The 23,081-nt window shown below is 39.0% G+C and overlaps 1 protein-coding gene across 1 annotated transcript in view; it reads left to right on the forward strand.

Moving 5' to 3' along the window:
* The first annotated feature begins 1,365 nt into the window (after positions 1–1,365).
* ADAMTSL1 (ADAMTS like 1) overlaps positions 1,366–23,081 on the forward strand; it is a 431,341-nt gene continuing 409,625 nt past the window's right edge. Inside the window, exon 1 of the mRNA XM_021715583.1 lies at positions 1,366–1,755. Within this exon, the coding sequence (XP_021571258.1) occupies positions 1,693–1,755 (63 nt within the window). The 5' untranslated portion in view covers positions 1,366–1,692. The remainder of the gene's footprint in view (positions 1,756–23,081) is intronic.

The following is a 23,081-nucleotide window of genomic DNA, read 5'->3' on the forward strand; positions in this document are numbered from 1 at the left end:
AAAATGGCATTTTTGAAGCATCTCTCTCTTTAATTGATATACCATATGAAGTAAGTCACCTGAAATTGAACAACCTGCTTCCTTTCACCTTTTTGAAAAGCAACACAGCAAATATGTTTAGAGGCAGAACTGCCTGTATTCACATGCCCATTATGGCTTGATCAAGTTTTCCATATTTGCGTGTTTCATACCTCTTGTCAGTATTTTTTTAATAATGAAAGGAAGGAACATTCATCTTAAATGCCTTCTACCTTCACCACGTGTATTTCTGGGCTATCGGGAGATCTGTAAAGGGAAAACTTCCTGGTGACACACCTATGGAAATGTAAGGCCAAGTTTGCTGTTTCTTCTTTTCAAAACTCAGTGATTTCCTTTGCAGATAAGGGGAAATACGCCCTTGTTAGACACTTGACACTTCTCTACCACAGTAATAAAATCTTCCTCTGGTAGAGTCAAGCCTTGCTTTCTGGTGGATTAGGCAGTTTCAGAAGCTTCCTGACCTTCCTGCACTGTAGCTAGCCTTGTCGTCATGCCACTGCTCGTTAGCACTTCCTCCAGGGTTGGACTGGCCTCGAAGGTCATTCCATCCAACCCTCTAGCAGCAGTGGACGGAATAGGGAGGTAAAACTCAGCTCAGCCTTTTCTGCATTGTAACAGCTCCAATAAAGAACGTGGGTGAGGTGCGGAGGAGGCTGAAACTGTTGGTAAAAAGAAAGGTTTGGGATTAACTGAGGATTTGATTCATCCTTTCTTTCCCTCCCGCTGCTAAAGCAGATAGTTGAGAGTTGGCAGGGTGTCAAAACCAAGCTGTTCCTCCACTCATCCTGGAGTCTTTGTTAAGAGCTTCTTTTTAAACTAAAGGATCTAAATTTCTAATTGTGCCTTTAGAATGAGTAAACCTTGGATGTTTCACATTTGTCACTTTACAAAGAAGTCACTTACTTTGGGGTTTTTTTCCCCCTTCCAATGAAGTCTTTAGCACAAGAAATAACTTATGCCACCGTCTAGGTTTAAGGCACTTTCAAAAACGTATATGGTATTTCTTTTCCAAGTCAAGGGGGAAAGTAAAGAAGAACTTTCTGGAGGAGGAAGAGAGCAGTTGCACAGAACACGTTTAAAGGGCACATGAAGTCCGTTTTTGTCTATGGTTCTTTCTCCTGATGGCATATGTTACATATTGACAGGGATTAAGTTTCTCTCCTGAATGGAACAATACACAGCCACAGGGAGCTACTGTACTTCACAAAGCACCAGACATCAGCACAGGCAAATGGCAAATAGAAACGTATCTCACAAAGAACTAACCAGGTTCACGAGAAGCACAATGCTTTGCTTCATCGCTTGCAGCTCTGCATCTTTTGCATGTCTCTCCTGGCTCTGCTGGTCTCCTGCCTTCTTTCTGTCCTTTTTTGCTCGCACTGTTACGCTTTCTCTGTCCCCCCTGGCTTTGTTATTCAGCATGTCTGATTAGCAGGAGCCTGATTGGCTGGCTGCCTGCTCCGAGAGAGATTCCATTCAGCTTACCCCCCACCCATCCACCCACCCACCCCTCGGTCAGGAAATGTGAGCGGGGCTGATGGAAGCTGATAGGCAGGACTGGAGTGTTAGCACCAGTACTGGATGTGACAGCAGGCAGACGAGCACTTAGCAGCTTATTCAGTGTCCGATTCGGATTCCGGCAAGGATCCAAGCATGGAATGCTGCCGTCGGGCAACTCCTGGCACACTGCTCCTCTTTCTGGCTTTCCTGCTCCTGGTAAATGCCTTTTCATCTCCATACGTTGCCTTGCCATTGAGTCTGGGTGCTGCGGGAGTGATGTGTGGCGTGTGTGTGTGTTTGTGTATATGTGTGTGTGTGTATCTTTATCTTAAAACTCCAGGTAAAATAACTTATATGGTTGTTTTTTTTTTAAAAGAGAAAACTCCTTTTAACTTCTCAGGCAAAGTCAAGTCTGCAGGACTTTCTGGAATTAGTTACGACTATATAATAACACTCATACTGAGACATGAACTTTGGGATCTACTGCATAGAGTTTGTGAGCTGAGGACTGTATAAACGGTGGTGTGTATGCTTGGAATTTGGATAACAGACATCCTGAAATCAAACTCAGTCACTGTGGTGTTCCTGGAATTTGTTGAAGGATAAGCTGTGAGGGGCTCCCCCCTACTGCCTTTTATGAATTATTTTCTTTCTGTGCACATGTACTATGGAACCAGGTAAAAGGGGGTATGAGAGTTTCTTTGCAGCCAACCTAGATTATAGCTCATAATTGCTGCAAGTCATTTATGGATACAAGTTAATGCCGGTATTTGTGAATTGAGGATTACGGTCTTTGATCTCAAACTTACTTTTGAAGAAGAGGGAAAAAATGATGACTTTCTGTGCGGCTGATTTCCACAGTCATAGTGATAAGATGCTCTGCTCTTGAACATCAGGACACACTGCATTTTTGACTCAAAGTAAATGTTCCGTTGTGACTCATACTTGGTTTTATGGGCAGCAAATGAACATTTACTGTCCAAAAAAATTCTACACTCAAAATATTAATAGCAATGCACATTTTTTTAAACCAGAGTGTTCTGGGCAGGCAGCTTCGTAAACCTCATCTGAGGTTTGATTCCAAAATTTGAGCACTCTGATCCAAACAAACGTGATTGTAGCCCTCGCTGTCACATTTATGACATGCCTGAACTTCCTCGGAAGGTAACAAGGCAAGAGGGGAACAAGGTAAAAATGCAGTGAATGTATAGGTTGCACTGATTCATTGATGGGGAAGGAATGTTTTATTCTGATTAGATTCTGACAAATCTGATCTGCACTGTAACTGTGAAGAAGGAAAGGAAGCCATTTGGTGCAAATGGAAAAAACTCCAGGAAGGTTTATCAGATAGAGTGATCAGACAGTGATGAAATATTTTGTACATTCCCATTTCTTAACGATTTGTATCCTTGTAGCTAAGAAATTACAATGCTGCATTGCAAGTGCTATCAATATAGAAATATATTTTTCATTTTTCATACAAGCATAAAGGCAAGCTAAATTTTAAGCATGAATGGACTATATGTTTTAACTGTGCTGAAGACTATAACAAACAGAATGTTTAAGTGTGCTTTATGACTTCTGGAGCCCACAATTTAGGAAAGGTGTCTCATGTTTTCCATAGGGGATATGTTAGTTACACCATTAGTTTGTCTTGTCTTTCTTTCTTGTGAGTTTTTTAAAGTTTGTGTTATTTTCCCATTACGTTGCATCATAAAGCAAATTACCAGTACACATTACTTTTTAAAATATTTTCATATGGAAGTATGACCTCATTATACTTTAGTAAAACTTTCCCATTCAGGAATAGATTGTTTTGCCACCCGCAGGAAATGTATCCTATTCCTCTTTGATATCTCGAATAGCCACATATGTAGTTAAGCATATAATTAGACTTATGTAGAAAAAAAGGAGTGTTTGCCTATTTGGGAAGAACTTAAAATGCATTATGTTCAAATGACAATCATTGTATTATGAAGGTAAAATGAAAACAAACCTAGATTTGTTTTATGCCTGCATTTAAAGGAATTAGAAATCCAAGAGGTAAACCACAAAAGAGAAGAACTGACTGATGAGAATCTACATACATTCCCATGCACAGTAATACCAACATTAGTAATAGCTGTCATGTATTTTGTGTCTGAATGTGCCAAGCACTAGAACTAGTTGTTTGAAAATCATTACAGTGAATCCTTAACACAATCATGCCAATAAGGCATTTCAAATTCATTTTACAGATAATGAAACAAACTTATGTTTGAACCCAAAGGTCAAATAATGGAGAGACAATGACTTGTTTGCTTTATACTTTGGTTGGAAATATGTAGTAATAATGGAAACAGTGGTGTGGCTTGGCCTGGACTCTTGTTGGAGATATTTAAGCCTTTTGCATGAGCTTGATCATTAAAGATATATACATGATAATGAGTACTTGTTACATTTGCTCGTTAACTACCGCCTTTAACTTTGTTGCCAAAATTAAATCATTGACTTAAGAGAAAGTGACCTTTAGCCTGATCTATAGTTGACTTAGAACTAAGAAGTGTGGCATCATCAGCTCAACCTTCAGGCTTGATAGAGAAATTGAATTGGAGAGGCTTGTTTTTAATAGTTCTTGTATACATTACAGGATTCTATTTACTCTTAGACTTATTTTAAGCAATTTCTAGGAGTCTCTCTAACTTAATTGGAAACCATGCTGTCTGTTTAGTGGCAAGGTCAATTTATACCTCAGCAAAAAGACTTTATTTAACTAACAGTGTATCATCTGTATCACAACTTGGTTCTTGAGTGTGTACAAATATTGAATGTTGTTCAGCCTGAATTTTGTCAAAAGCCTTTCCCCTTGGAACAGTATTCCTAAAAGAATGGGCCCCCAGTGTCTTTTGTATCTATTTTAGGTTATTACCCATATTTTCATGTGTTGAGCATACATCTTAGACTTCTGTTTTACTTAGGACACAATAGGACAGTAGTACTGATCAAGATATTTTATGTCGATATTCAGGTCAATTTAAGCCACGTATCACCACTTTCCCAATCTTCCCATCCTGCTCTCCTTTTTTAATTCTCTCTCCTTTGTCCAAATTGTTTAGCTCAAAAGGAATGTGACAAAAACCATGACCGGCCATTGACATATGTGTCCATCTACACTTGAAGTCAAATCACTTCTTGTCAGGAAGGCATTTAACCAAATTTGCATTTGCCTTCTGTTTCTTTTAAGTGGTTTTGGGCTCTTTCGCCTGCTATTGTGAGAGTTGCAAGAGTAACACTAGGAATTATAATAAAGTACATGTGTTTTTCTGTTGAATTTCTTTTTCTTCTCTGCACTAATTTATACATGGCAACTAGTCAAACACAATAGCCCTTTTCCTTCAGTCCCTCTGGCCCTCTCTTCCACTATTATCTAAGTGGATCTATCTTGGATAGGGAGAAGCACCATTAGCTTGTGGAATGAATGTTAAATCCCTTATTTATAGCAGGCGGTGGCCTGTTCCAACAGTGTGTGTGTGTGTGTGTGTGTGTGTGTGTGTGTGTGTGTGTGTGTGTCCATGTATGTCTCTGTGCATGCTCAAGCCCCTTTCTATAACTACCCAGTGTTCAGTCTACGTCTAATTCTTATTCTCTGATTGTGTTTAAATCAGATTTAAGGACTTTTCAAATAAATCTGCAGAACGTAGTGAAGTATTTATTTTAAAATTATTTTCTTCATGTTTTGTGAAGTTTCTTGTCTAGACATGGTCAGCTACATTTTGTTTTCTCAGGCTCCTGTTTTTAGTGTTTCAGTCTGTTCAGGACCACTTTCTGGCCTCCATGATTATTTTCATGTGCACCAGTTTCCTTGCTTCATATAAGTTGAGGGAAGAATGTCCAATAGTGGTCACTAGTGAACTACCGAAGAATCCTGTTACACCAGGAAAGTTTTTCCTTGGAAGGGTATATGGATACTGAAGACTTTTGAAAGGAAGCAAGAACGCATAAATGAATGCATATACATGTTTGTGCATTTATAAGAATATTAATACATGTTGATACCCATTTGCAGTGATGGATAAATAAATTGGAAAGCAGTTCTCTGGGGCTCCCTGGGCTAGGCTTTTACTCAAATTTAGGAGCTGCACAAAGTTTATTCTTACATACTGATAACAAAATGCAAGTCAGAGTTTGTGCAATTTTTATCAGAAAAGTGTGGTTAACTCCTATACAAGTTACCCATTTATTAAAAACTCAGTTTATTTTGGGTACATTTTGCACAAGGATTATGTAAGGATGTTACGAGTTCTGGTGTTTTGGTTCTCCTCTTTATTATGGCTTAAATCAAAATATAATTTTTAACTCTCCCAGGAAAAATACAGTGTCCTGTGAATTTCTGCCTTTCCTGCAGCACCTAGTACAGTGCCTTGTAAATACAGGCAGAAAAGCTGTTTGTGAGCTAAATTAAAAGAGAAAAGGACTCACAGAAACCATCACAGGGTTCTCTAATTCCTCTCATTTTCGGTGTTTCCTAATGTCATATACACAGTCTAGTTTCTTTGGTAAAGTGACAGTTCTGCTTTTAATTTGTGTATCTCTCAATTCCCAGGAATGACATATCCTCAGGTTCAATTATTTTAGTTTCCTTCTGCCCTCAGTAAGCATATTGTACTGTTTCTATAGTCTCATGAGTAGAGTGACCCAGAAGTGACCTCTCCATAGCATAAGGACCAGAGTCCTTTCTGGAGTGAGAGCATTCCTTGAATCACCATGAATAACCTACTGGTGAAGTGTGTTGAGATAATCACAGGAAAATGTGTCTGAACCAAGTTTTACAGTCTTGTCGTTATAACTAATTTTCTTCTTCTAGAGAGCTGGCTTCAAACATTGTGTTTTCACCAGAATGAGACAAGTGCATGTCATTTTCTGTCTACATCATAAAAACCATACCATGTGGTTGGATTTTGGCTTGATTGGCAGTACTGGCTCATGAGTGGCTTAGGACTGGCATACCAGAGGTGATGTAAGTCCTAAAGGATCCTAATTGAAATAGGCCAGCACAGCTGTGTGGGGAGCCTGCCTGCTAACTGGGGTAAGCTGTTGCTATCAACCCCTTCTTTCCATGAGCTCAAAAATAAATGACTAAATCTCCCCAGTTCCCGAACTTCAAGATTAAAACCTATATTGAATAAAGCTTAACTGTTCTGTTTCCCCTCCCAAGGACTTTGCTAACTGGAGCACCCAGGGTGGAGGGTCGTTATTAACTAAAAGGTTTCTGGCTACATCAAGAAGATGCCCCGATGGCTGTAGTCTGCAGCCAACAATGACCTCTGGATTTTCATTTATTGTATTTTCCAAGAAACTCAATATTTATAAGTCAGCTGAAATGTTTTCCTATATCCACCAACGTTCTCCATTTGGGGCATAGAAATATATTTTATCTCATAAATTAAACATAGCCTTTATTAGAGAAATATAATTCCTGTGTTCAAATAGCCCCATTCCAAATTCCACCAATGCATAGCTATGCATATAGTCAGCACTTAGTAATTTTGTGTCAGAGGCATAAATAATGAACTGTAATCTCGAAACTATTTTGGTTTTTTTATTTATATTTTTAATGTTGTAGAGGTGGGGTCTCGCTATTTTTTCCCAGGCTGTTTTCCAACTTCCAGCCTCAAGCAATTCTTCTACCTCAACCTCCTAAAGTGCTGGGAATACAGGTCTGAGCCACTGTGCCTGGCTAAAACATTTTTAAATGTAACTATTTTTCAGTTCTTGTGCCTCCTTGCATTTATCTCCACCACTATATGAGGGAGGACTCTAAAAAAATGGAATTAGTTTTTTGGAAGGTGGACCCCTTGTGGTACAGGCAGGCTTCCCCCACTAGGTAAGTGTTGTAGGAACCCATTGGCATCAGTGTACCAGCTAGCGTTGTGAGAGACTGTGTTTGGCTTCAATTAATATTTTTTTGGAGATTATTTTGACAGATCTGCCCATTTCACGATGGGTGATTTACAAGAGTACCTGCCCACACCGTGCTGAGTGTTCAGCAGTTTGGGGTTTGGTTTTTTTTAACCAAAAAACAGCATGACCTCCACGCCCCATCCTCCCTTTCCACCTGATCTTGCCCCGAGGGATTTTATTTTGTTTCCCCAGATAAAAAATGTCCTCCAAGGGAAATGTTTTGCTGATGTGGAAGAGGTGAAACAAAACACAGCAGAAGCACTAAAAGGCATCAAAATGAACAAGTTCAAAAACTGTTTTGAGCAGTGGAGAAAGCATCTAGATAGGTGTATTGCATCAAGCGCAGAGTACTTTGAAGGTGACTGAAGTTTAAATATGTAAGAATAAATACACAATCTTTTAATAAATATATTCCAGGATTTTGGGGGTTCCCCTCTGGTACATCTCATACTTAACTTACATTTCTGTCTTCTCCACAAAACTGTAAGGGACAGCAGAAGGAGTGACTTGTTCTCACCTCTGTTAGACTGCCTGGTAATTAGACCTCAATAAACATTATTGAATGAAAGATTAAATGAATAAATAAGAATGACTTGGTAAGAAAAAGGCAAAAAGAGGGTAAAGCACAAGTAGGAAGGGGAATGTGAACATTCATTTTACATGTGAAGCGTTTGACCATTTCTGATTTGGGTAAGACCAAGGCGACAACCTCAATAGCTTCAAAAGAGAATACATATGTTGTGTTGTTTTTACTCTCTCATACACAGCCACACAATGAACCACCACTGAAAAACAGTTCCTTTAGAATGAATTATTTTGCATGTTGAATTTTTTTATTCATTTAGTTCTCAATTTTTTTTTTGTTTACAAAACTTGTCCTCAAGAAGAATATGATATTTACATGAGCCACAGTTTTATAAAACTTGAAAGTTCTTATAAACTCTTATCTTAGCAGATACTGTACTATGGATTCACCAAAACCCGTATGTTCTTACTACTGGCCATGAACAAAAGCTATATTTTCCAACCTTCCCTGTGATTGGTTAGTGCTATGTGATTGAGGTCTCATCAGGGGAATATACTAAGAAGTGGTATATGTGCGGGGTCCAAAAAACCTGGAATTTGTTTATTAAAAAAGTGTGTATTTGCTCTTACATGTTTAAACTTCAGTCACCTTCAAAGTATTCTCCATTTGATGGTATATACCTATTGAGACACTTTCTCCACTGCTCAAAATAGTTTTTGAGCTCATCTATTTTGATGTCTTTTTGTGCTTCTGTCATTTTCTGTTTCACCTCTTCCACATTGGCAAAAGTTTCCCTTGGAGGACTTTTTTCACCTGGGGAAACAAAAATACAACAAGTCATTTGGAGCAAGATTGGGTGAATAGGGAGAGTAGAGCACAGAGGTCCGGCCATTTATGATCAAAAGGTGCTGAACATTCTGCATCGTGTGGACAGGTGCATTGTCATGGTGGAAGAACCAGTCACCTGTTTGCCACAACTCGGTACATCTCTTCTGCAAGTCATCACACAGCCAGATGAAAATTTTGGTTGCCTGTCTGATCTGGAGAAACAACTTCTGAGAGTACTACAAGGGGCCCACCTTCCAAAAGATAATTCCATTTTTTTGGAGGTTCCCCCCTTGTATGGCACTTCTTGTCCTGATCCTCAACCCGCCCCCCCCAGCCATGTGATCCTCCAAGCGTCAAGCATTCTCTCTTTACTTGCCTGCTGGACACAGAAAATCTAGTAGAAAATTTCAAGACTAACTAATGACAAGCCACCAAGTGAAAGACTTAGATCCCTGAATGACTGCATGGAGCACAGCCTCTCACCTCCACTCTCACGGACTTACACTGTAATCATGAGCAAGAAATAAACATTTGTTGTGTAAAAACATTGTTGTTTGTTATACTGAAAAACTTTTTAAATAGTGTCTGTTTCACATTTAGATACTATAAGTAAATACTAATACCACTTTCCATTTATTATGCAGGGAAAGATAAATAGCAAGATGCCACATCAGCCTAACAGTGGTTTAATGTTTGTAGTTTGCTATTTACTGCATGCCTAGAGTGTGCTAAGTATCTGAGGCTATGTGTCAGTACTATGGAAACAGGAAAATAGATCCATTTTTCAAACACAGAATCCAAGAGTGAGTGGAGGAGTGATGGGGAATCCACAGAAACTGAAAGAGGCAGGGCTGTGAAGAAACAGTTGGAATCTCCAGGGATAGAGCAGGACCAGACAACCCAGCCAAGAACACAGAACCCCACAGATCCCAGGGGAAGGCAAAGACAACAGAAAAAGACACTGAGCAGCAGAAACCAAGGTGCAACACTGAAGCTGCTCCAGAGACAGGATGCCAGAAAATCCAAGAGTAAACAATTGACAGAGAGGGAAACATGCTCCCAAAGGCAAAGAGAGCAAATGTTTTGCATAGCATATAAAGTAAAATACACTACTTGAGTATACCTAGTCTCAAACAATCTTTGACACATTTTTTTTGGAGGTTTCCAAGTGCCACGAAAGAACACTGGTTTTAGAGCGGAACCACTTAGGCTGCAGCACTGATTCCAGCTCCCTGATCATGGCCCAGTCACATAACTCCCTTCAGCTTCCATCTGCTCTCCCATGTACTAATGCCTGTTGCACCTAACTCTCCAGGATGTTGTGAGAGGCAAATATACCTTTAGATGCTGGCGTGTTTTGTAAAATCCAAAGCACTATAATAATTCAAGTGATTGTTTTCATTCATGTGATAATCACATATCTAACACCAACTGTTTACCCAACCCAGAGCCAGCCTCCAATGGAGATAGCTAGAGGTTCCTGAAAGATAGACTAGCATACAATCTTTGTAAGGAGGAGTTGGGTAGTTGGTTGGACATTTTGGGGTCAGAGTTATTTTTTTTAGTTTTTCAAAAAACAACTCTTCTGTAGGCAACAGTTCTGTGATAGACATTATTCTTTTCAATTTCCCCGTATGCTGGTTCATCTTGTAAAGAACTGTTCTGCATCTGCTTAGATGATATTTGTTTAACTCTCTTTACAATGTGTAAATGTAAATCATAGTTTCTCACAGATTATGAATGTGTCACTTTCATGAATATCATCAGTCACTATTTGAGTTCAAACGTGAGCAATTATATTTACAATGTCTTTGTTTTTCTTTTTGTAACAGCTCTGTTGGCATATGGTTGACACATAAAATTGTATATGTGTAATGTATAAAACTTGATGTTTCAATATACATATATATTGTGAAATGACCACCACAATTAAGCTAATTAACATATCTATTACCTCTCCATAGTTACCAACAGAACATGCTGAAACAGTTTCTTAGTTAAAGAAACTTAGAAAAAAACTATTTTAGTTTGAGTTGGAGTCTTACTCTGTCGCCCAGACTGGAGTGCAGTGCAAACACATGGCCACCGCAGCCTTGACTTGCTGGACTTAGGCGATCCTTCTGCCTCAGCCTTCCAAGTAGCTGGAACTACAGGCGTGTGCCACCATGCCTGGCGCTAATTTTTGTAATTTATTGTAGAGACGAGGTCTCACCAAGTTGCCCAGGCTGGTCTTGAACCCTTGGGCTCAGGTAATCCTCTTGCCTCTGCCTCCCAAAGTGCTGGGATTACAGGCATGAGCCACCGTGCCCTGCTGAGAAAAACTATTTTCAAAGAAAACTGTTATCACTGTGAGAATTGCCATTCTAATCAATATCTGGGGAGTTCTCATCTGCCCTACTATCATTGAAGAATTATACTGCCAGGCTCCCATCTTAAGTAGCTTTCAGTACATTGTACTTACTGTTTGACAAGCAATGTCCATGCAAAAACTAAACATCATCCATTTGGAATTATACTTCTGTTAAGTACAATTACCATACTAGGTGGCATCGCCCTTCCTCATTAGAATTTTACCTAAAGTTTTTATTTTGACAAATTAATTACAATAAAACCAAAATGACCCTGTGTATCAAAAGGAGATATTTGAAAGAAAGGGGATAGCAGAAAAATCACGTGTGTGAGCATATGCCACTTATAATACAGGAGATTTATTCCACTTCTGAGGTAAGAAATTGCAGGACTCTAATAGTTTCACCACCTGTGAATTATTTGGGTGCACCTCATAAGCGGGTTCTTTCTTCTATTTGTTTAAAGAAATAAGTGGTATGTTTGCCAATTCTACACTACATTAATTTTCACGGAGTTTCCATTTTCATCTTCATTGCTTTTTCAGCTTTTTTTCCAAAGCTTCTGCCATTCTCCAACTAAAGCTTTGGGTATTTTCCCCTTCAATTTTTGTCCAGGGACTTTCTCTAAGTCAGTTCAGTCTGTTGGCATAAATGTTGGTATGAAGGAGTGTGATAACCTAAGACATCCTGACATAAATTCCAACAGCACTAAAGAAATGAGACAGGAAATTGTGAGCAACCTATAATAAATTCAAACTGTCCAATAAAATAAATATACCCTGCTTTGTTCCCATAGTAAGGTATGATAGGGTGTCCGATTTCTCAGCCTACTTTGCTGGCTGTAATCTCAGTCGCCATTTGAAGTCTGTGAGAGCATTGTTAGAATATTGTACTTCATCAATAGAACCAGAAATGAAAGAGGGTAATGGAAACAATAAGAACTCCTACTGTTCAGGTGCTGAAGTGAGATTTTGAGCGAAAGTTTTTAGAAAGAGCCTGTTCTTTCATTCTAGCTGTTATAGCCATATGTCATTGAGACCCAATATAATTTCCCTGAAGTACCACACACTTTTACTTTTTTTTAGGGCGTGTAGATGGTCTGAGATAACAAACATGCTTGGAGATTCCTGTTGTGGACTTAGTTTAGTTTAGTTGGCATTTGAATTCCCGGGCCATAGATTCCTAGTGTTTTAGAATTAAAAGGACTATTTAAGGTGTGTAGAATATGACTTCAATTGGCTGGGATCTCTTTGAAGGCAGGAGTCTGGTTTTATGTTGTCTTGATATTTTTGTATCTCTAGCACCAGAAAAAGAGTTTGATATACACAAAGTGCCTAATTTAAGCTTGCCATTTGAATAATTGCCTATTTCAGCCCTTTCATTTTGCAGATAATTGAATTTAAAATACAAATGTCGGCAATAAGATTTGAGTCACATTTTCCAAGAGCATCTAGTAGATACCATCCAGATCTTGAAATCTGGGTCTCTATCCTCTGGGTCTATTCTTCTATTAGGTTCATTCTCTTTCTATTGTACTGCCTGGCCACTAAGGACATTTAAGTTACAGCCACCAATCTGGCTTTGGTACAGAGAGATTGAAATGTTAAATGTCACATGCAGAAGGAACCAATGAACCGGCTGGAAAATAATCTTGAGTTAAAACTCAGGGACCATCCTTGGCTTATAAACATCAGGACGACCTAGCAAGAAGAGGTCAAGAACACAGGACTAAAATCCGTCAAGTGTGGCGCTTTCCCCAGACAAGTATCATATCAGTGACCTTCATTTCTCCTGTTTCTATACCCAGGAGAAATGTGAATGATCTGCTGATATATATGTGTTGATAACTTCATATGGGATCTTGCACACAGCAAGTCTCTAAGAAGTGTTAGCTTTCTTTCCTTCTCTCAGTGGAAAAAATGGTATATTTGTTGAGAGCCTGTGTATATCAGGTACTGTGCTAGGTATTAGCTATACTGTGTTAAGTAAAACAGTCAATGTCCTAAAGATAGGTCTTTACATATAAAATCAGAAAGGATTTGGGACAGGGGTGGAGAAGACAGGAATTAATTGGCTGGTACTTTCCATCGGTTTTATGTTGCTGTCATGATACTATTTTCTTTGAGCTGTATATTTAACTATTGCTGTTGTAAGAGGATCGCTGCCTAAAGAAATAGACACATTAATTCATTATTTATAGTGATCCAAGAAAGAATGTGTTAGAAAAACTCTACATTTCTAAAGATTTATATTAAAGGTCATTTCCTCGAGTTATGCCTTTTTTTCTGAAATTCTCTTTTTTAGTAATACTGAAACCTAAGCTTAATGAGTATATTACTTTTCTCTGTGTTTATTTGATACATAAACACCTGTCTTTTCAATCTAGAGCTATCTTTAAGTAGAGAAACCTTTAAACCAGCCCTCATTCAAGTGAGTAAAAGGTCAATCAGTCACATATCGAAAGCTAATGACTGTAGGGTTTTCCTCAAAAAGTTGACTAATTTCAGTTTGGTGGTTCTGAGACTCTTATCAGTGGAACTATTTTGCCTACGGTTTCCAGGATCTTGATTTTAAGACACCAATCCAGTTTATACCCACTTTAGAATTCTAGATAATTAAAGCAGTAATTCCCAGACTTTTGGGTTCCATAGACCATTAAAATCTCAAAAAACCAATAAGGATTGGCTTGCAGGGAGGTAGCAAGTATGGAAAACAGACGCAAAGTTTCTAAATTTTTATTTTGTTAACTAAGGACATTGATAAAATAAATAAACTATCACCATAGTTTTATAAATGAAACAGCATATTAATACTCAAGAGAATACTTCTTCGATGTAAGAAATGCTTTACGTATACTCTATTAAGTTAACTAGTTACCCTAAGAACCCTACGGATGGCATAGTAACAATTCCCCATCTTGGTGAGGAAAAGTGAGCACAGAGAGGTTGTGTAACATGCCTAAGATCACTTAGCCAATAATGACAGAGTAAAGATTGGAACCCAGACAGAGTTCATTCTTGTCCCAACTCCCCCATTTTCCTTTACCTAGGCAAGACACTAAAGGTCATTTGGAAAAGCTAAAAGTTCCAAGTACATAATTTCAGAAGAAAAAAACGAACAAAGCTCATTTGGTTTTATGGAAAACTATAACCAATGTCCTTATTTTTCTCTTTCTTCTCTGTTTGAATAAAAACTTTGTCAAGGACTGGCCTGCCCTGTGCCGGTCACTTTCCTTAAGACACAAAGATGAACCAGACATGGTCACATCCTGCCGGGAAGCTCACAAACACTAAACAAAGCTTTAAAAAGAGAACAGACCAAGGCTGAGTCGGGGATGCTAGGTGATGTCCTAGCACAAAGGAGGAAATGGGAAGGATGTGGGCGTGTATTGTCTGCAATGCCCCAGGCTCTGTCCTGGGCAGAGGATATTGCAATGGAAGTTCACCAGGTGGACAAGAGAGGAGACAGGGGGCATTCCAGGCAGAGGGACCTGCATGGGCAAAGGCCCAGGGGAGGGAAAGAAAAGGCAAGTTCAGGAACAGTGAGTCACTCCCTTGTAACTGGAGTACAGCCAGCTCATGCAGGGCCCTGAGGCCACATCCAGGAGCTTTGACCCCAGGTTTTGTTTGAGAAAGGCAGCTGTGATGGCCACATGGAGAGGAGAGGGTTGGAGAAAGGAGGCTGAAAGCTGTAAGACGGCTGTGCCTCTCTTGGTGAGAAGCCACGAAGGCAGTAGCAGCGGCAGCAGTGATGACAAAGAGAGGAAAAAGCCCTGCTCTTAGGCCACATAGTAATCCATGGGGAAAACCTCCTGGGACTCCCTTAGTCTTACATCCTGAGGCCACAGAGGCTCTGCCAGCTGTGTGCTAAGCATCCTTAGGTTCCACTGCTTAGCTTAGAGCCCAGAGTCTGGAACCAAGTAGGGGCTCAGGAAATGTTTGCCAAATGAAACTGTGAAAGGATGAATAATTTTATTCAAGGCCTCCTTGCTAAAACTTTTGACCTACCGTCAGGGATTATTGTTATTATTGTTTTTAGGTAGGGAAAACCTTTGGAAGCAACAAATGTATCAGTATCCTAAAATTGTTTAAGAACTTCCTGTCACTCAGCAAAGTGTGAATTCAGACCCAACCCTTCTGAAGATTGCCCAACTGTGGTGACTTAACCCTTTATTCACTCTCAGTGACTCTTTCCAAATAAATAGAGGCTATTTCAAAAGGGCAGTCCCATGCTTTTTGAAAGCCTTATGACCTGTATGTACCACAAAACCCATAACATGGAACCATTTTTGCGTCTTCGAGGGATTATTGTAGTCTGAGGCTGTAGTGTTTTCCCGTGTGTGGTCATTTATCTCTTTTCTCACCAAACAGTGCCCTGTTCAACTCCTCACACTCATGTCACAATTATGCATTTTTCCATGGGACGCCAGCAAATATCTTTGCCCTAATTCTTGCAGCTCTCTGGGTCGTCTAATATGGGTTCCACATGTGAAATTCCTTTTAAAAAACAGCTGACACTCCTGTAGAAGAGACAGCATTAAGGGTCTAAATTTAAATTATTGACCCTGATTAAATATGAATTATGGTCTTCAGTAAATAATGAGGCCATATCTGAAAATTCCTAAATTTGTCATTTTGTCCTAACAACATGATTTGACTCAAAAAATAACTCCCAAGTTTTACTGGAGAGTGAGCCAAATGTCACATACATTCTTTATATTTTTTTCTTTATGAATCAGATTGCTGAAGCGTCAGATTTTTAATCAGGTATTGGAATCCTCTGTATATAAAATTTCTTCCCCAATTATAAACAAATAGTCTCCAATGTGCACATAGCTCTTTACACAGCATTAGCACAAAATTAATTATAGCCCGGCCTCACCCCATAAAGTCGGTTTGCTTTGGAACAGCATCAAATGGGTATTTATGCTTTACGTTATAGGGTCCTTCGGACTCTCATTCTAATTTTGAACATCCACCACTCTTACTTTCCTTCCTCCTTCCCTGAAATTGACTGCAAACGGCATAAAAGACTCTTCAGATGAAGCAAAAGAGAAAAACGATGTGAATTTCAGTCTCTTTTGGGTTGCCAAGTATGCGCTATTTGTTTATATATGTCACGTCTGATAAGCCTGACCACAACCCATTTTACAGATAAGAAAACTGAGTATTAAAACCTGGAAGGTGACATGCATTTCTCAACTTTTAGCGCATGCGTATTCGGTTCTTATAGAAAACAAAGCGTATTGAAATATGCAGTACAGATTATTTTCCATGTTGTTGGAACTATGTTTTTGGCCTTTGTTAGCAGGAACCTCCCCAACGTGCTGAGTGATTTCCACGGTTTCAGAACCAAGTTCATTAGAGTTCACAGCTTGTACCGTATTTCATCGATCCTAAGATACACAGTTTTTTTTTTCTTCTGATTTTAGAAGCCTGAGTGCATAATTGATAGCAGATCCTGGCTTTTTTTTTTTAAAGATTCATAATGGTACATAAAAGAAGAGTGTCACTTCAACCTGTGGCATCTTAGATTTGATGCAATGCTATACCAGGGTCTTTCTAATATCTAACTGATGGGAACAAGCTAGGCTTAAGACCAGATGCAGACATGGGATTATGGAAGTCTCCCATTTACCACGCTCTGATGCAGATGGTTCCTGGCTTTGTTTGCTAACTTCCCCTGATGGGAGGTACGGGAGAGTGTTTGTACGTCGATCTTGCTTTAGACCTGTCTTGTTCCCTACCAACGTCAAAGCCCCCTGCGTAGGAGGACCTCCTTCCTTTTTACCTGTGTGTGCCTCTGCTTGTTGGTAGTGCAGTAATTCCTGATGTTTAGGCAGTATCAGAATCAGCTGGGCACTTGTTAAAACAACAAAGACCCAGGCCTCTCCTAGGTGCGATCAACCTAGGCTCCGGTGTCCTTTATTCGATATCCAGGTGATTTTGATACGCACCGAAGTTTGAAAACCATGGGAGTTGTGGTTAAAAGCCAGACTGCCTGGCTTCAAATTCTGGTTCTGCTAGCGTAAACTTTATATCATTTTCTATGCCTCAGTTTCCTTGCCCATAAAACAGGGATCAACAATAGCATCTGCCACAAAGGATCATTGTGAAGCTTAATAAAACCATTCACGCAACACATGTAGCACAATACCTCACACATGCAGCCAATGCCCAACAAACATCAACAAGTTATGACTCCCTCCCTACAAGACTGAAATTCCTCCTCCCCATTCCCAGAAACCGATCTCTTGTCTTTCTTTTCCTGGATTCAAGGCAGCTGACAATTTTGCCTAGTAGTCTCCCGTCCAATCTCAAAGGAAGGGACTGAGTAGAAAAACTATGATTCTTTTTCAATTTGGGGAAAACTGGAGCCCATTGAAGCCAGAGAGTCTAAGGCAGAATAAAGATAAAGGTTAGCCCAAGGAAGTCATCCCGTGAATTCACTCATACATATTTGTCTAATTCAGGATTCTCAACCCTCTTCTGCATAAAAATCACCTGGAGAACTCTGAACAAGATGTTGGGGTAGTCATCAGCTTCCCTCCCCCAAGATAGTCAGATACAATTGGCTTGGGGAGGGGCCCTGACATTGGCAATTTTCTTACATTTCCAGGTAATTTGAATGTACAGACCAGGTTGATAACCCCTGATCTAATTGAATATTAAAACAGTTCTCAAAACCTCTTACCTGTTAGGGCACATATCTATTATTTTAAAGAAGTTTTATAAATCCCCTGTTCCCCACACAAAAAAACCCAAAAACTTAGAAACCCCCTTTTCTCTAAAATTGGGGTAATATATTTGTTCCAATAATTCATATCGTTTCTGTGAATGCACTTTTGTATATGGCAAATGTGTGGAGGAGAGGAGAGAAACGTTATGGTGCATAATGTGAAGATTTGCTTTGGAATAGCATCAAATGGGTATTTATGTTTTACATTATATGGTCCTTCTGACTTCCATTCTAATTTTGAACATCCACCATTCTTACTTTCCTTCTCCTTCCCTGAAATTGACTGCAAATGGCATAAAAACCTCTTTAGGTTTTTATTTTGTTGCATAATGTGGACAAAGAGATTCAGAAATCTTCCCGTTAGTAGGGCATAGTATAACCTGAGGTGTAATCTACCACCCACCTGAATGTATACACTTTTTATTTCTGTTTTTGAAACTAGAAACCACAAACATGTTAAATCATTCTGTACAAGACAGAATTAGTACCTTCCTGAGCCCGATTTGAAGTGACAAAATAAAGCAAAACAGATTCTCTGAGGATATCCAGTCTAATGCTTAAATTACTCATCTAATCTTTTATTTTCTTTATTTTTCTTTTTCTGAGGCACCACTGTGTCAGATCAAGGATTTGGTTGTTGTTCCTACTGTTTTCCTAAGAAGGCTAAGTTTAATTGCTGTCTGGATGGCTGGCTTACTCTTAGCCAACCATATCCAACTTAATTAGATGTAAAGAGATTCTGCATTCTTCTTATCTGTTGGAGAAAAGATTGTAAGTTAGATTTCTCTCTTATTCTTTTGACAGTAACTCTCCATTCCCCTTTTGTTTCTAAAATGCACATAAACCTTTGTTGGTTTATGGGGATCAGATAAATATGCGTAAAATACTTTGTAAACTACAAAACTCCAATCATATCCTGCCCTGCTTAGCTGTCAGTCTACGCAAGACCAATCCAGACCACCATTCCAAGTTGACTTTCAGCTATCTTACTGCATGTGTCCTGGCATGCTGAGAGCCATGCCACAGAGGAACTGACCTGGTCAGAGGTGGAAGCAGGCCGGGATACCAGTTGTGTATCAAGCTGATGACCAAATTAAGAAGATCCCAAATTAGGGCATTAGCAGATAGAGGGAACAGAAAGGAGAAGCACTACAGAAGTGCAATCGGCAGTACAGGAAATTGATTGGGGGAGGGTTGAATGGATGGGGTGAGGTGGAGGACAGACGAGATTGGAGAAAAGAGAAATGTTTTATAACAACGTGTATATGGTTAGCACTGAATGGGGGAAAGGGCTTCTAAAAGATTGGGACCCCAAACACTGAGTCTGGCTTCGGACGTGTTGAGTTTAAAGTACTGACAAGGTGTCCAGGTGCTTGGAAGTAGAAGCCTGGAGGGGGGAAGAGATGTCGATCTGTAAGTCTTCCACAGAGAAGACAGCGAAACAGCTCAAGTGAGGGAAAGTGGATGAGATCAGCAGGCATGTAGAGAGAAGAGAAGGGACCCAAAGAAAGAACCTTGGGGTTGATGGCATTTGCTAATCAGGATGAGTAAGAAGAGACAGGAGGAGGAACAGGCTAGTACTCACTGCCGGAAAAGCCAGGGGAGCATGTCACACAGCAAGACATGAGGACAGGTCACGGGATGTGGTGAATTACAGGACCTTGATGAACTTCAGAGGTGCCATGTCAGTCAGCCAGGGGGTGGACAGAAACTGCATTGCAAAGCGTTAAGGAATTTGGGGGGGTGGAGGAAGTGGGTGCAGTGAACACATTAGCCTTTCAAGAAGTTTCGAAGTGAAAGAAAGAGGCGGCAGGAGACAGTTGAGCCTTCACCCCTGACAAAGTGAGGAGCAAAGGCAGGAAAGCACAAAGTGGGGGCTATGAGATAAAAGTGAGCTTGGCTTTAATAAAAAGAGGAGAAAGTGCTTTCGTCTTAATAGCTTGAAGAATGCTGATAGCAACCGTGTGTGAAATTGATTTCTGAGGCCCAGCCCTAGAGACAGACAGGCTATGAGGCAAATAGAGTAGTAAACCATGATTTAGCACCTTCGCTTTCTCTGCTTATTACAAAATAGGCTTTAAAAAAGATGCCTGTGGTGTGCCTCAGCAATCTCGATATTGTCTGCAGCCAAGATTCATTTTAATATATTCCCGAGGCATTTTAGTGATTATAACGCTACTTGAGACGTTAACCTATTAACTTTTCACATTGCTAAGCATGTTAATGCAGTGCCTTTAAATACGCCTCCATTAAGTAAGAGTGAATGATGTGGAAGAACTCTGCTTGCTAAAAACAAAAAGGTGACATTCAAAATGGTTGCACGTTGAAAGCAAAAATTAAACTTTGTAAATTCTCAAAGTATCTGCTTCTACTTTACAAGCATTGAGAGTCAGAGAGGACTCACAAGAATCACAAAAATCTTATGTTTTATATGCTAATAAATATTCAATAAGTGGTTTTGCTAATGGCTCCTTGACAGTGTCAGTTAATTTACAAATTCCCATATATACACTCCTGAACGATATTTTTCAATGATGATTGTAAAATGATAACAGTACAAGGAATTTAGCCAAGTGAAAAGCATAAATACTTCCAATGAACTTGCCGGGAAGATAGGAAGAAATGACTGGTACATTTGTCTCTACTCACCATTATTATTACCATCTCAATGCAAGTAAATCTGCACTGTTTATAGGTAATGATGACAAATTATAATGGACTGAGAAAGACAAGTTCTTTTAGATAGCCAAAGTCTGTCTTGCAGTGATTTAAAGTAAGAAACATATTACAGTCTATTCTGCACATGATTTTGTAGAAAACATTGTAAGCTATTATGTTTTTGAAAAATACTAGAGAATGCATGACTTGATTGCTATAGTATACAACAAAAGCTATATTAGAAAATAGCAACTGACTCTCAATTATTGATAAACAACTTAACATGTAGAAAAACATAACTGTAAGTCTAAATTTTTAAAACCACTAAAAGGTATACAGAGGAGAACCACAATAACAGTTTCTGTTCTGATACAAAACAAAGTATGTCATGAAAATTACTGACATAGTCATTATAGAAGAAACATCTTAGGAAAAAAATACATGATTCTCTTGAACTTGGATAGGAATTCAGCAAATATAGAAACTGCAAACCATCAAATAAAACTGGCTTTTATACCATTATTTGAAACACCTTTGCTTACAAGTACTTACTGATTTTTCAAAGTCTTTATTGATAAAAAGTACAGGGTATAATTTAGCATTTCTTTTTTTTTAATTTTAAAGATGTGGGGTACAATTCAGGGTTAAGTATACAAATGTTCATCATGCAGGTACCCTTGTTGATGAGGTGTGCCCCCCCTCCCCTGGCAGTTTCCCACTACTGCCAATCCTTTTCTTGTAGTATTACGATAATTAGCATTTCTTATATTAGACAGAAGTCACTTTAGGATTTGCCATAGGTTCTGGATGTGATCATTGTGTTAGCAAAGAAAGGAAGTTCCACATAGAGATTCTCTGTTTCAAGAATTAGTTGCTTTTTAATAAAACAATTCTTAGGGCTGAGGCAATAAAACTACCTCTGCTAGAGTTTCTTAGTCACTGTCCTACTCAATACTCTTTCTTATATTAGCATTTTTACTTTTTTAAATTTTCAAATTGAACAAATGCTCATATCCCACTTGACAGATTAGAAAATTGATTCATAATATGCTTAAATGAAACTGGCTAATCTAGAATCCTAGGCATTTAAAAAAATTTTTTTGACTAATTATTTATTTTTTTTGTAGAGACAAGGTCTTACTATGCTGCCCAGGCTGGTCTTGAACTCCTGGGCTCAAATAATCCTCCTGCCTAGGCATTTTTATAGCTAAAGGTGTTTTAGAAATTATCTGGTCAAAATTTCTTCTTGTGGAAGTAACTAAGCTGAGGCACAGAGAACTCGGTTGCCTAAAATGCCACAGTGGCAAAGTCAATATGTAACAAAATACCACAATGGCCAAATTCTGTTATCCAGTCCCTGTCTCTATTTATAAGTCTTTGACATCAATAATATCTACCTACACTTTCTGAAACATGTTAAAGCTAAAAGTATTCACAAAAAAAATCAGTTGAACACTAAACATCCATTGAACATTAGACTCTGTATCAAGCCCTCTGTTAGATGCTAGGGGAGAAAAAAGTGAATATCACCTCTTTCCCTATCTTCAAAAAGCTTCATGTTGATATTTTTCCTCTATTAGTTTCTTTAATATCAGAGCTCTGTTATTTGCATTTTAAGGTTTATTTGTATATAGAATCTAATGGAAATATATTCTCCCTAGTCACAGACTCTTACTTTAAAAGATGTATCAAAATGTGCTTCTTGCACATCATTTTTCCTGATTCATTCCATCAACTTTACATCTTTCTATGATCTATGGTTATTTATACTGTACTGACTTTCGGACTTGCTAAAATACAATTTCGTAAGTGTTCTTCGCTTGGAATTGGTAGAGTCCTAAGCCTTTAATTAAGGTAGGACCCCCTCACTTTCTTCCTTCCCATTATGTCACCCCTCTGAATCCTGACACACTCATCTCCACCAACACTGCTTTCTTGGGTTGCAAAGAGACCGCCGATGGTTTACTCAGAGATGAGGGTGCTTTGGCAGACAAGCATTTAGGGCTTGGATTAGGCTAGACGAAGGCAAGATGTGACAGTTTAATAATCTTTCAGCTTTACACATTTTGGGTAAATTTAGAGTTGGCATAAAAAGACATGTGAGTAAGCAGAAATGTGGTTCTCTTTTTTCCTATGGGTCAGATTTCTTTTAGTCCTCTTCCTTTTCCTCGCTTATCGGCGACTTATGCATATATATTTTTCCCCCCTCTGGCTTTAGAAAACTGGAATATATATGAACAAGAGGGAAAGCTGGCAGCCATTATGAATTATACACACTCAACTACAACTTGTCCTAGCCTGCCTGCCTTGTGTTAATTATTCATTCAATGAATATTCACCGAAACCAGTTACATATGCAGTGTTCCATAAGGCACCGGGCATATTCAAAGACATATGCATTTTTGTCACAGCCTTTAAGAAGCACAGAGTCCATTTCTGGGGGTGGATGTGTAAACACGTGACTACAGTGCAGTGGCTGGAAAATGAGAAAACAGTCACGTGTA

Source organism: Carlito syrichta, unplaced genomic scaffold (assembly GCF_000164805.1).
Source record: "Carlito syrichta isolate Samal-C Ts95f unplaced genomic scaffold, Tarsius_syrichta-2.0.1 Scaffold307203, whole genome shotgun sequence".
Lineage (NCBI taxonomy): Eukaryota > Metazoa > Chordata > Mammalia > Primates > Tarsiidae > Carlito > Carlito syrichta.